Here is a 14,318-nt window from a genome sequence, read left to right on the forward strand (position 1 = left end):
ATACTTTCATGTTTAAGAACTTTGGAACTTTAGTTACTTTACCATACAAATAATAATTTTTACCCTCAGCTGTCCCAGAACTTACTCCACCTCCAGCACCAGAACCTCCTGCAGTGGCTCCCAGATTTTCCCTGTTACTGGCTGACAATCATGTCACAGAGGGTAACCCTGTCACTCTGCGGGCCACAGTCACAGGGCAGCCAAAACCTACAATTGCGTGGTTCAGGGAAGGCATGCCACTGATTCCTGACAATGAGTTACAGGTAATTGTGCCATAATATGAAGTAAAACTTATTACAACTGTTTTATGAATCCTGAACGTTTAGTAACTTTATTTTTGGATCCAATCCACTGTTGAGTTTGTTTCCAGGATCTTTACACATAATATCCCATTGTTAGGTTTGGAGTTAAAAAATTTGTTGGTTATAGCTATAACCTTTGACTCTTTTTAAAAGTCATTTTCATGAAGTTGCTTATATCATAAGTCACCATGCAGCATTTATTTTAAATAATTATCAATTTAACTTACCACAATCCCTATCTCTGTGACAGACGATAAGTACTGAGTAGTATATTATACTGATTTATATTTTACCTTTACAGTGACTAGTTTGATAATTTTCTTTTGTGAAACTTTTTGACAGGTGAACCATTCACTGGAGAATATGTACTGTAACAGATGAGCATGATGATGTAAAGGTGAAATAATTTTCTCTGTTACAGATTCATGAAAGTTCTGATGGGAGTGTGAGTGCAACAATTCATGCTGCAACCCTTGATCATACTGGTCAGTATGAGATTGTAGCCTCAAACACTGCAGGGACAGCCAAGTGTGTAGCGTACCTTAGCATTGAGCCACGTCTTCCCACACCCCCACCGGCAGAACAAACGGAGCCTCCAGTTTTCACTAAACTCATTACTGATGTCACAGTCACAAGTGGATGCAGTGCCAAGTTTGAAGCTGAGGTTATGGGGCTGCCCACGCCCACGGTGAGTGATAGTAACTTTTGCAAGAAGACATTTTCTAATATTAATGATAATTCAGATATTTTTTCACGAGGTGATGGTGAAACAGAGCAGAAGAGTAATTTAAACCAAGTAAATAATGGTGAAGTTGATGAACTTGTAATAAATGCAGGTGATGCATCAGATCTTGATGATATTGACTTGGGTATTGAAAGTAGTGTATGCAGTAGTGTGAATGTATTAGGGAAAAGTGAATTTGCTGAAATGATGTCAAAATTCAGCCAGTTGGGTTGTTTTCCTTTCTCAGAAGAAAATGAATCAAGGGAGAGTCAAGTAACTCAAAAAGAGGAGGTAAAAAGTTGTGATAAATATGAAAGTACCAGTAACTTATCTACATTTCATAACATGAAGATACTAGATATTGACACATACTCTCGTTTCATGATGGAAAACATTGTTGTTTACGGTTCTCTCGACGACTCTGAGAATCCAGAATCTTCAACAGGATTTGATCAGTTTCATAAATTTAATGATGTTGCAATTATGACTTCAGAAGATTATTCAAATCTAATTGTATCTGACTGTGAGTCAACTGACGTTACAGCAGATGTAACAGACAAAGTGGACGTAAGTACTGGGAGTGGTACATTGACCCCAACACCTGAGGAGGTACAGAAACCTTCTTGTTTCCTTGACACTGGGATAAGTGAATCATTGCAACCAATTAAACTTGCTGATTTATGGAGTCTGATTAAGGATAAATTACCCAATCCAGAAGACGACAGTCCTGATAAGAAGAATGAACAATATTTTCCTTTTGAAACTGACACTGACAGTAACAGGAAATCCACATCTTTAAGTTCTGATGGAGATCTAGAATCTGGATATTTTTCAGGAAATTTCTCATCAAATACTGCTGGTTCAGAATCTACAGTTGAGTCTCCAAGATCTGGTCTTTCCAAGAGAAATAGTTGTACATTTTCATCCTCAGAAGAACCTTCAAGGAAAAGCAGCCCAAGTGAAGATAAATTATTAGTTTTTCCCAAAGTTTCCAAGAACAGCCCAGAGGAGGAGGATAAAATAAACTGGAATTTAACGGATGAAAGTCTCACATCATCTGATTATCTTAATAATAATTCTGTCACTTCTTTAAAACTGTCTTCAAAGGATATAAAGGAAAGACAAGGAAAATTGGATCCACAGTTAACGGGAAGTAAAAGAATATCTACTGAATCCACACAAACATGTGGAAGAGAATTAAAGTCTATTATCGAGAGCCCAACTGACTTTGATGCATATACTGACTCGTGTAATAATAATATCATCTCTGCGATAAATGATAAATATAAAGATGCATATATTTCCAGTGTTGACTTATCCTTAGATGTCTCCACTGTGGGAATTATTACAACTCCACCAGAAATTGATGAAGAAATTCCTCTTTATAAGCTTAACAAGAAATGTAGAAAAGAGATAGAACAAATATCTGGTAGTATGGAAGTCACTGTTAATCGATTTCACACCCCAGTACAAGAGCATGTTTCAGAATACCTGAGGTGCCCCAGCAGTCTGTCTGTAATTTCCGAAGAAAGTTATTTTTCAGATTTTGAAGATACGTCTAAGGACAGCAATGACTCAAATAGTATTGAAGATAATATCTTTATTGAATCTCTTAAAGTAGATCCTTCAGAAGCAGGATATAATATGCGAAAGGAAATTAACATTGTTTGCTCCGAGTCTGTCCACGTTAAAGATGAACTGTCATTCATCACAAATGACACAGATATGTATGAAATTGAGAGACGAGCAAGACGAGCTGCTCGTCTAGCAAAACTTCGCGAGCTAACAAAGGTATTACAGACCCCATCAAAAATATCTGCATCCTCTCCTAACTTAACAACTGACTCACATTTCCTGTCTCAAATTGACATTACTAGCTTGAAGACCTCCACACCTTACACTGAAAATTTTATAAGTGCAAACCAATTGTTAACTGATTTTGCTGACAATAGCCAACAGAAGGAAGCCATAGAGATGCAGTCACAAGAATGTAATAATCCCTCAGCACCAAGCAAGGCTCTGCTGTTCATAATTAAGACTGTTGAACGTCTCTCGCAGATAGAAATAAAGAAGATAATAATTGAAAAACTCGATACAATTATTGAAGCCGGTCAAGCGTTTATCAGGGCGTATGTGTTCCCATTTTCTCATGCTGCTTTCATTGATCTTGATAATCCATCATTAATGCAACAGACATTTAATACTCTGTCAGGAGAAACTGCTCACAATATGGTGTTTGAGACTTGCCTCCATGCAACAAGAGGTCAAGGAGCCATCATAGAGGGAGAATGTATGGACCAGGAAACACCACATTTAGTACAAGCAGGATATTATCTCATTTATGTTATGTACTATAAGGGTGTTGAAGAGACAACAAATGAAAGTTAATTATGACATAATGAATCTTATTCTTGTTGCTGGTATGATGTGATATTTCTTAGGGTTCATACCTGTTTTGTTGAGTTGCTCTGATGATATTGGTGGTATCATATCAATTTATAATAGTTTAGGGTTCTTAACTAAGATTGTTCGTGTCTTGACATGGATTTTTTCATTACTTTAAAATACTCCTGACTGGTGTCAATACTAGCAATGTATATCATACATTTTGTTTTCATACACCCATTTGGGTAAATGGATGTACATTATCTATTTTTTTAAGATAACTATTGAACGTACCAATAGAGGTATTTTCATAAGAATTGACAGCATCATGACAAGCTAAAGTACAGAAAACAAAGACCAAGTCTCTGCCATATGTCAGCATTGTGGTCAAACTTGCCATCTGGTATATTGTGTGCCTCATAGTACTCTTATTAATTTCTTTACACTTGACTAAGAGCTTTTGACATTTTTGGACATAATCTTGTCTTTCAGCATAACAGAAATCAGCACTTGAACAATATGAGAATGATATATATATATATATATATATATATATATATATATATATATATATATATATATATATATATATATATATATATATATATATATATATATATATATATATATATATATATATATATATATATATATATATATATATATCTATATATATATATATATATATATTTTTTTCAGTTTAATGGGATAGGATGGTTCTAAATTAGGAGTCTGTAGAGCCATGCGTTAACTTACACACCCTCCAATACTTGACTGTTTAATGTCATGCCTCATATTGATATATTTTGGCTTCAGCATCTAAACTCCTTGACTCTGATGATAAAATCTCATGAGTACAGTACAGTGCTATTGCACTCGAGGGGATTAGCCATCATGTTTGAAGGGATGAGACACCATACATAAGGGATTGGATTTTCTATTGAATGGGTTAAGTCATCATACTCAGGGGTAAGGATATCTTACTCAATGGGAAGATCCTAGAACTCGGGAAAAGACATCGTACTGAAGGGGGGAAGCAGCTGAACTGATTTATACTGTACTTTGCTTTCTTTACTTTTATCCTCTTCGCCACTGATCGGCTTGTTAGCCACATGGGCGGTTGGTCAAGTCTCTGTTATGCAGATTATTCCAGGAGTTCACAATTCTCACTGAAAAAGTTTGCCCTCACAGTTTTCTGGACTTGTGGCTTCTTCAACCTTGAGCTGTGACCCCTTGTGGGGCAGGCGTTCGCCAGCTCCAGGTTTGTACACACAACTGAGTAGTGCCCTCTGAGATGTTTATACACTTCAATTAGTTCACCCCTTGCCCATTTGTAGTTTAAGCTAGGCAGTTATAGGCATTCTAATCTCTGGATAACTGAGGTTCCATAGTGCAGGCACCAGTCTGGTGACCCTCCTTTGGACATTTTCGATCAATTGACAGTCTCTAGCATATATTGGGGACCAGAGGAGGAGAGTAATACAACACAACAAAAAGAACAAGGAGTTTGGAAGTCATTGGGATAAAGAGTGTAGCAAAGTACAGTATGTTAAAATAAATAATACAGCCTGTGTTGCTGTTTATTGGCGAAAGATAAGTTATAATTGAAGAAAAGTCAGCAGAGTACAATATAGTTAATAGTTATTATTATATCAAGACCTTAGAGTGACGTTTATTCTTATCACTTTGGTGTTGCCACTTTACAGAGTGGTGGGAGACACCATAAAGAATACTCACTAGATACTCTTGCCATTGATGATTTATTACCATCACTGAACATTTCTAGCTATTTAGAATACTGTAAGTTTGCCATATACTTACTTCCTGTTGTTAGGATCATGTAGGACTTTATTACAATTGTTCAGGTTGAATGGTTGATGCTAGACATTACAGTTTAGGCAGAATATAACATTTTGATTTAGATGAATGAGGAGAAAGTTTACTTGACTTAACGGGAAACTTGAAATTAACCTTAGATATAACAAGGGTGCGAGTCTGTAGAGAAGCAACGGTAATTGGAGGTTCTATAAAAGGAGCGATGAAGTGAGACTTAATGTAAAGTAAAAGGACTGAAGTAATTGATGGACCATATGGACAGTTGTCTTACTGAGATGCTCTTGAACATTAGTTACTTTACCATTGTGACAAAATGAAAGATTAAGAATGTAATGAAAGAAGATGGTAATAATTTTTAACCTATCATTTTCTTATAAGAGTTTAGTACCTGTATTGGTACAAAACGTTTCTGTAACTTACTTTACGACAAACTATTATATACTGTACTGTATAGTTGAATATTAACTACAGTACTTCATTTGTACAATTGTGGAAATGTGTTTCTACACCCACTGTGGTAACCTGTGTCTCCAAGTGGCAAACCTACAGTATATGAGCTAGCAAATCTATCCACCAATCACATCCGTCGTTACACAACCGATACCCATTCATTCATAAATAGTGATACTACTATTGTGACGTTGCTGTTTGGAGACACTGGTTACCACAGGGGGTGTAGGAACAAATTTCCGCAATTGTACTTAGGAATGAATAGTTTTTAAGTTCATATGAAGCTTTGTTCTGCACATTAACAAAGTTTACCAGAATTGAAATGATTAACATTATTTACTTTAAGAAACATTGTTAGAGAATAGGAAAGAGAGTCTCGTAATTACTAAACTGAGGAGACCAGACAAGCAAGTAATTAAGAATATGAAGAACAATACCTTAAGGTTGACACCACATAAGAGTGAGGCCTCTTGTGTACATTGTAGTGTTAACACCACTGCTCTGATACAAACTGTCTACTGTGTCAATAATTGAATAAAAGTAGATATTTATGCGCTAGAAATGTGTCTAATACATTAATAAAATGTGCACCTCTTACCTTAATTTCATTTCATGGCCATATTGAATAGATCTTACGATATAATCACATTGGGAGATGATTTCCAGAATATATATTTTACCTTCAGTAAAATTATATTAATTAATGATATATAATGATATTAAAGAATGTTCAGGGTTTGTGTGAATTGTGATTTTAAAATAGTTTTCAAATTGGCTGTGATGTATTAAACACTACCTGTACTGTACCAAGGTGTGGGTAGATCTACTAAAGGAAGCACTCTATCAAGGTGGACTGTTTCCAGAGCCAAACACAACACAGGAGCTTCCCTAGCACTTTACTTATGATACAGTACTTTATTTTTATATTGTTGATTTATCAATTTTACGACTCATCAGATTGTAAACCATTTAGGAGGTCACTCTGGTCTTTGTTATGACCTTCATTGTCATGTGATAGTACAGAAGGAAATCGAGTACCCAGAGGAAACCTGCAATGTTTGGTAGGGTCACCTTTCTCACATCTGACCTGGTCAGGGATCAAACCTGGGACACAGTTGTGAGAGGTAGTCACATTACCTTTCCAGCCATTCTTTATTATAGTACTTGTATACAGTGTACAGTACTTCTAAAGTTTTATAGGATGACATTCACCAGACAAGAAAAGTTTGCTAAGTCCAAGGTCTTGACAGAACATCTAATATGATAGACAACAGCAGAAGTTAATTCCTTTTGTACTTTTGATATTAGATAAATGGGGTTGAGTCTCTCACACTCTACTGCTACTGGTAGCGTCACATATTTCCCCAACATGATCATGTATTACCATGTTACAGGGACAATTGATCACAAACCAACTATTTTGTAGGTTATTCCTAGAAGTATTCCATTTGAAATTTATTTTCCTCTGGTTTCCTTGGTGTAGAAATTCATGGCTTAATATAGGTGCTTAATTTCCATATAATTAGTGATAATTGTTGCTCATATGAAATCTATTTTGATATGAGTGAATCAATAGCACTGAGAATGTTTATTTGTGTTAGAAGGGTGAAATATACAGTACAGTACTCCAGTTCTGGTTCTGATTCTTAATGCTAGTTGATATAATTTGAGGATGTGTGAATGTATACAGTACGTACTGTACAGTATACTGTATTGTATCGTCTTGGCACACTTGGTTCATCAGAAGTTCAGTAGAAGGGAATAAAAGGTAATTACTCGTACATGTGGATAACAATTTGTTCCCTTCATCATGCTAATAATGAAGCCTAGGTGATGGAAAGGTATTCATTGTCTTCATATGTTTTTCTGTAAACATAAACCTTTTGGCAAGGCAGCTTCATTTCTATTTAGATTTTCATCATTTTTGGTTTGTGATTCCTTTGGTATAATATCTTAAATGTGAAATGACAGCAGGCAACAACCCTTTTTTGACCTCAAGGATGAATTGGTCATCTCACCAGGAGTCTTGTTGCATTTTGTATATGACATTATATTGTTGTGAGTAACAGTGCACTTGAAGGTCACTACAGATGCCTGGCATTTAATTAATGTTGTCTTGCAGTTATTGAACACAATTTACAACTACTAAAACAATATTGATTGTGTAGCTAAGAGTTAATATATTGAGGAATGTACAGTACAGTACATCACAGCATAGTATAGTACAGTAGTAAGAGAATAAAAGACTGAGGTTGGCTGAGGAAGACATTAAAAATTGGATTTATGAACCAGTTGCTGTTGTACCAAAGTGAATATAACAGGTTTTTAGTTGTTTTATCTTCAGTTGTGGTAATACAATACGAGAACACTGATGATGTAAAAGTTGAAACTGGAAATCACAAGTGAGAGAGAAAGTTGCCTCTTTAGATAATTTGACTTCTATAATGTATTGGTAATGAGTATGAAAATATTTACACTCACACTGTTACTTTATCTGTGAATTTTGTTGTCACTCTGACCCTTGTAAGTCATATTGCATCTATAAAAAATAAAGAATAAATTTATTATGAAAATGGACATACAGAAATAACTTCTTATCATCTTAATAAAAAGGTGCTCCATACATCAACACATACACACAAATGGAAAAAAAAAGCATCTCGTATTGTCATGTGTGAGTGTGTGGTCTTATACACCATAGGTTTCCATTTATGAACATTTTATATACAGTACAGTTTATATATATTTAAATGTATGTTCAAAGGTTTTGTAATTCATAAAGTTGAGGCAAGAAATGAAGATCTATATTTTCTGCCATGCAGTGAAAACTACATACTGTAGAGTATCTGATTCTTGGGCTTTTGTTATGATGCAGTGTGGTGAACCAGATTATACTCTGACCTCTTTATACGTGGCACATTATAAATCTAAGCCAGTTCATCCTTGAAGGTTTAGGTTAAGTTAGGGTGGTATTAATTATGTTAGGTTAAAGGTATATAAGACCCTAGGGTAGAATCAGTCCTGGGGTAGTATTCAGCCTATATCAACTTACACCTAGAGTATGAATTGGTCTAGACCAGAATATGCCCAGGTATACACTTCCCAGGAAATGTTACTTGGCCAGGTACTCCAACCATGAGCAAAATCGACCTACTGTACTCTGAAATATCTGCATCGGTTAATATTGCTCCTGAGACCTAATACTGTACAGTGCTGTATTTCTTTATTCTATTATAGAAAAATAATTACTCAACATTAGTTAATCTCAAATCTTAACAACTATAAATGCACTTCATTACTGACAGAAACTAGTTTATCTGGTGTATGTAATGGTTTATACTACATAAGCCATTTAATCCTGCTACTGTACCTAACACACAGTTGAACTCTACATGCTCTTGAAATAAGGAAGCTTAGTCAAGGGGATGATATTCAGATATGATGAAGTAAGTTTGAATTTCTTGCACGTGTGTTAAAAATTTATTTTAATCGCTTTCAGGTACATTGGACGCTAAATGACTGCCGCATCACTGGCCAGGAATACCTGCGTGGTCACATGCAGTACGTGATGGGGAGCAGCAGGAACACCCATACCTTAGAGCTGCCCACCACCTCCATGATGCAGGCGGGAAGAGTCGCTATCATTGCAGAAAACAGTGTGGGGAAGGCTGTGTCTGCTGCCACATTGGAAGTTATTGGTAAGTACCCACCAACACAGTTCTCCACTCTTGTGACAGTGGCATCCTTTTGAAGTATATACTGTACAGCATAAGAAAACATAGAATTGAATTTATACCAGTACATGTGGTTTGTAATTTATTTAATTTCTAACATGAGATATTACCTGGCCATTGGTATTGAAAGAGGATACAATTAAAGGTAGAATCATTTTATTTTAAACACGAGGCATAAAACATTGACAGAAATATTCTAAATTCTGGACGTAATTCTCATGAAGAGAAACATCTTGTATAGATAAAGAAAATTAAATTTAAAACACTTATAATACGTGCATAAAATTCTAAATACCTGTATCACACATTTTGACAAGTATCAATAGTAATGGAGGAGTTCTTTCAAGGTAAGTTTTCATAAATTTCCTCTGAAAATGTTTGTGTTGATGACCAGAAACCAGGAGTCAGTGGTTTATGGAGAGGGACATGATGCTGATGGTTATAGCTGGGTTGTGTGAAGTTTCTGGGGTAAACCACATACAGTAGATGTCTTTGGGCCTTTGTGTGGGAAGTGAAGATAGTAGCAGGACATATTTGTTGCAGTAGTAAGAGTGATTAAATGACACCTTATGAAGGGTGTCTGTCTTTAATGTTGGTTTTGGCCATCCAGTAATTCAGCAGAAAAGGTCTTATAAGAAAGCAAAAAAGATGAACTTGCATAACTTGCATAACCAGAGGTGACATACTTGTTAAGAGATTACCAAACTTGAGGTATTCATTGGTATAGCAGTATAGTATAGTAGTGCGCTTGCCTCTCACTACTGTGTTGCAGGTTCATTTCCTAGCTCAGACGTGAAAAGGATGTTATCCAGTGTCACCGTACCTAACACTGCAGGTTTCTCCGGATACTGTACTCCATCTTGGTTCTGTTTTAACACTGGACAATGAAGGTTGTGCTTGACAAAATAACAAACTGTCCACCTGAATTGCTGAGAATCAAAGTGGTGGAAATAAAAACAGAACAAAAAACATCCTGGGTATTTTTTGGAATGTAAAAGCAGAACACTGCTTTTTTTTTTTTTTTACTTTACCGACTGAAAGTTGAATTTAGGATTTGAACAATGTCATAAGACAATTGAGGTGGATGTTAACATGACTGAAGAACCTGTGGAAATGTTTGCAAGTAATGAGATGTTAATTGTTATGCTATTTTTGATAGAGATAATCAGTTATATACGAGTTCAGAACAGTATATTGTCACACTTGAGATGTCCTTCTAATGTGAAAATGTCAAATTGCTTATTAAGATGTTATCATATTTGAACTTGAATGTTTTGTATCATACTTTATGTTTTACATATTTTGAGGTTCAGTATAAGATAAAAGAAGATAAAGAGATAGATACATTCAGGAGCCAGTGCATGCCCAGTACTGTACTCGCCAACATTGTGTAATAGAGGCGTGACCAACCATCCAAGCGGCTGAGGATCCGATCGGTGGTGAAGGAAATAAAAATAAAAGTAAAAGATATAAGATGGAGGCCAGGGAGGCTCTCCTTGATCAGTTTTGTTCCATATACTGGTATTGTAAAGTTTGTTAGAAACCTTCAAACTGTATACAGGTATTTTTATTTAGTTAAACACTTAAACAGCAATGCCAGTTGATAATAATTTACCATTATTAGATCAACAATCTATTTTTTTTTTTAGTACGTACTGTACAATAGTCACCCATTTTTATCAGTCACATAAGTGATGATTGTAATATACGTATATCCCATTTTCTGCTTATGCTGTAGTACCTCCCTCTCAGACACAACTGGTTACCACAAAATAACAAAAGAGATATAAATAGTTCATGATGGTTGACACTGGTTCATGTTTACAAATATACCGCAGTCATCCACTAGCTGCTGGCAGACATTAAGGTGTGGATGCTCTTGGCAGAACTGAAGTGGGTTATTGTGTGACACCAAAAAGAGACTAAAAGTGTCCAGCTGTATAAGTATGACAGTTTTGTATTTAGGGCATCCATGAAGGTATATGAACATCACTTATTTAGATATTGTTTATTTATTTAAGGTTTAGAAGATAATATACAAATCAATAATTTAACACAGTTGTAATGCTGAATTAAAGTACATGAAATATTCACTTGAGGTTTGTCCTCGGCTTACACAACATTATTTGCTAATGATACATATTAGGTTCATGACACTACAGATAAAAGTTACAACTTATCAAAAATATATTCTATGAATTTGCCATAACTTCATATGACAAATCTTACCTACAGATACAGTAGAGAGAAAGCACAGTACAGTAGTACGTCTGGTCCTTCTTTATGTTGTCATGACTCTTCTGGCCCAGCCACTCAGAAACTTGATACAGTACAGTACGTGTACTGTATACGTACAGTAGTCGAAACATATTTTAGAGTTGAAAGGTTGTATAATAAACAGCACACGGAGATTCTTGCTGTTATCTGATAAACGTTTTAAGTCTGCTTGTGGGAGTAGTTTCTGCTCATTGCAGTAATGGTTGATAAACACTGCCAGTTTTCATGTTAGAATATTCTGTAGTCACTTAAACTTCTCATCATAATACAGTAACACTAATTCAGTCGTCGGTATTTTTTATGATTTCCTTATGTTCCCATGTTTGAATTTGTTTAAGATTCCGACGATTGCAAGTTCATTATTTGTAGTACCGTACAGTATATGATAGCCACTACGAGTTTGTCACTTCAATATATAATAACATTTGAAAGTTGATCGGCACACCATACTAATAACCACCCAAAGTACAGTATTGTGGCCAGAGATAACTGATAAGCAATAACTGGTCCATAAAAGAAGTTAAAACAAGTTCTGGGGCTTAAGGAATGAATTAACAGCACTTTCCTGGCCCCCAAAATTAATCCATTGAACTTCTCAGGCTTACGGAATGAGTCAGTTGCACTAGTGTCTTTGTCCTGAGGAGTAGTGAGGCCAGCTCTAGCTCCCTTCCCAAGGAGTGAGGCATCAACATGTCCCTCCTTGGTCACTGTCTCATGGCAGAAATGATAAACACAGCACCAAGGCAGCCAAAACTCATCCAGGCATCTCTGATGATCTGGGAGAAGGCACTGTGCCAAGCACTGTGCCATGCGCTCCTCCCCAGCTGCTGGAGGGTCTTGTGAAAGTATAGGGAGAAGGTGATGCACTGACCCAGTTGTGCCACGTCCCGTCGGGAGATATCTAACACTCCCTCGTCTACAAGCTCGTTCAGAACAAGAAGTGCACTCTGTACCAAAAAGTGGTTTAGGGTGGACTTAGGAGATAAACCTCTTTGTTTGTTAAAGATTGAATATTCTTTTGTTGCGACAGATACTGCATGATTGTTTACTAGCTGGACGATGGTACTCAGTATCTTATCTTTATCGATGCACTGGAAGTTGTTCATTCCTTTCATGAAAATGACATAAACAGATTCATCTTCAAGAGGGTATTTATTGCCATTTTCCTCACTGTGGGAACCAACGTTTCGGCTGTAAGTGCTGTCATCTGCCAGAGAATTTTGTGAAGGCAGTGCTCCATTAGATTGTTTCTTCCTAGGGCAACCATTACTCCCGACTCCTTGGTAGTGGTGAGGGTCACTCAGAAGGTGTCCATAGCTCTTTAACTGATGTAGATGCTTCCTGGGCAGTGGCTGTCGCACGTACCGCTGCACCACACTGCCCTCACTGGGGAGAGGAGGGGTGAGGCTCCTCCCACGTTCATCCAGGTTGAGATGTATTATCTTAAGGCGGATCTGTGGGATCAGCAAGTCCTTCCGCGGGATTTCTTCAATGCAGCTGACTGTAGTATCCATCATAATAAATATGGAACCTTCCAGAATAGTTGGTACTGTTGAAAACAGGCCTATTTGGCTTAGGGTAAGATTTTTTTTGTACTTAGCAATTCCCGAGTTCACGACCACTGAACCAATGTCTTTGATATCAGATCATGATGGAGGGAGGTGTTAGCTTGGGTGTTAGTAATGAAAGAGTGTTATCTCCTCACTGCCTTGTTTCTGACTAAACCTCCCACGTGACGGCCACAACCAGCTCACTAGGGGGGATGGTGCCAAGACAGCGCCAGGCTCATCATGCTGCCAACATCATGTGCTTGACGCCAAAACTGCACCACGATATGGGTAGTATGTGCTGGTGATGTTTCCTTGGCAGGGTAGGAAGCATCTCGCCAGAGGCCCAGAAGGTGTACATTATATTAAGGAAGTCACTGAAGCGACGGCAAATTCAATATTTTGTAAACAGTCCAGCGAGTATTGAAGACGTGAATATCATGTATAACAGACCGTGGGGTTGTGCCCTTATTAGTATACCGTGTTTACTTGCTTGTGTCTGGTATACTACGGTTACCCTTTCTATACAGGTTAAGGTCACATATAGTTGTTTTGCACAACATTCAACTAAAAAAGGACTTAGCTTAGTGTGCCTCCTAGTATGGCCAGACAAGGGGAGGTTAAGATTTAAAGGTTTGGTACACAATCAGAAAAAGCATATTTACAATTTTGTGGAAGACAATAAGTCACAACAGACGAAGGATATTGACCACCTTACCGAGGCAAGAGGGGTCTCGGTGTTCATTTTGAAATTCATTGGATTCATCCATAAACATTCTTATGATAATGTAAGTATATTCCTTGGTGACGTGTAACAACCTGTCCTTAATCCCTAATATTACGCCACCCCCCCTTCCCCCGGCAGCAGCAATAGGGTAGCTGAAGGTCAGAACTGTCACACACACACACACACACACACGAGCTTAACCGTGACGTAGACCACAGGCTGGGAAAGTAGCCAACACTACCTCATACACTTATTAAATAGTTCTACGGTAGTGTCCATTAACCTCTTCACTACGACGACGCCATCACAGAGGGGACCCTGTACACAAGGGGTTAG

At 37.0% G+C, this 14,318-nt stretch overlaps 1 protein-coding gene across 4 annotated transcripts in view; it reads left to right on the plus strand.

Moving 5' to 3' along the window:
- LOC121855140 (titin-like) overlaps window positions 1-14,318 on the plus strand; it is a 94,181-nt gene that overhangs the window by 29,084 nt on the left and 50,779 nt on the right. For all 4 annotated transcript variants that reach the window (XM_042350006.1, XM_042350004.1, XM_042350007.1 and 1 more), the window contains exons 28-30: window positions 70-263; window positions 724-990; window positions 9,197-9,395. In XM_042350006.1, coding sequence (XP_042205940.1) covers window positions 70-263; window positions 724-990; window positions 9,197-9,395 — 660 coding nt within the window. The remainder of the gene's footprint in view (window positions 1-69; window positions 264-723; window positions 991-9,196; window positions 9,396-14,318) is intronic.

The sequence above is a fragment of the Homarus americanus genome, unplaced genomic scaffold (genome assembly GCF_018991925.1).
Source record: "Homarus americanus isolate GMGI-L3 unplaced genomic scaffold, GMGI_Hamer_2.0 scaffold17266, whole genome shotgun sequence".
NCBI classification, from domain to species: domain Eukaryota; kingdom Metazoa; phylum Arthropoda; class Malacostraca; order Decapoda; family Nephropidae; genus Homarus; species Homarus americanus.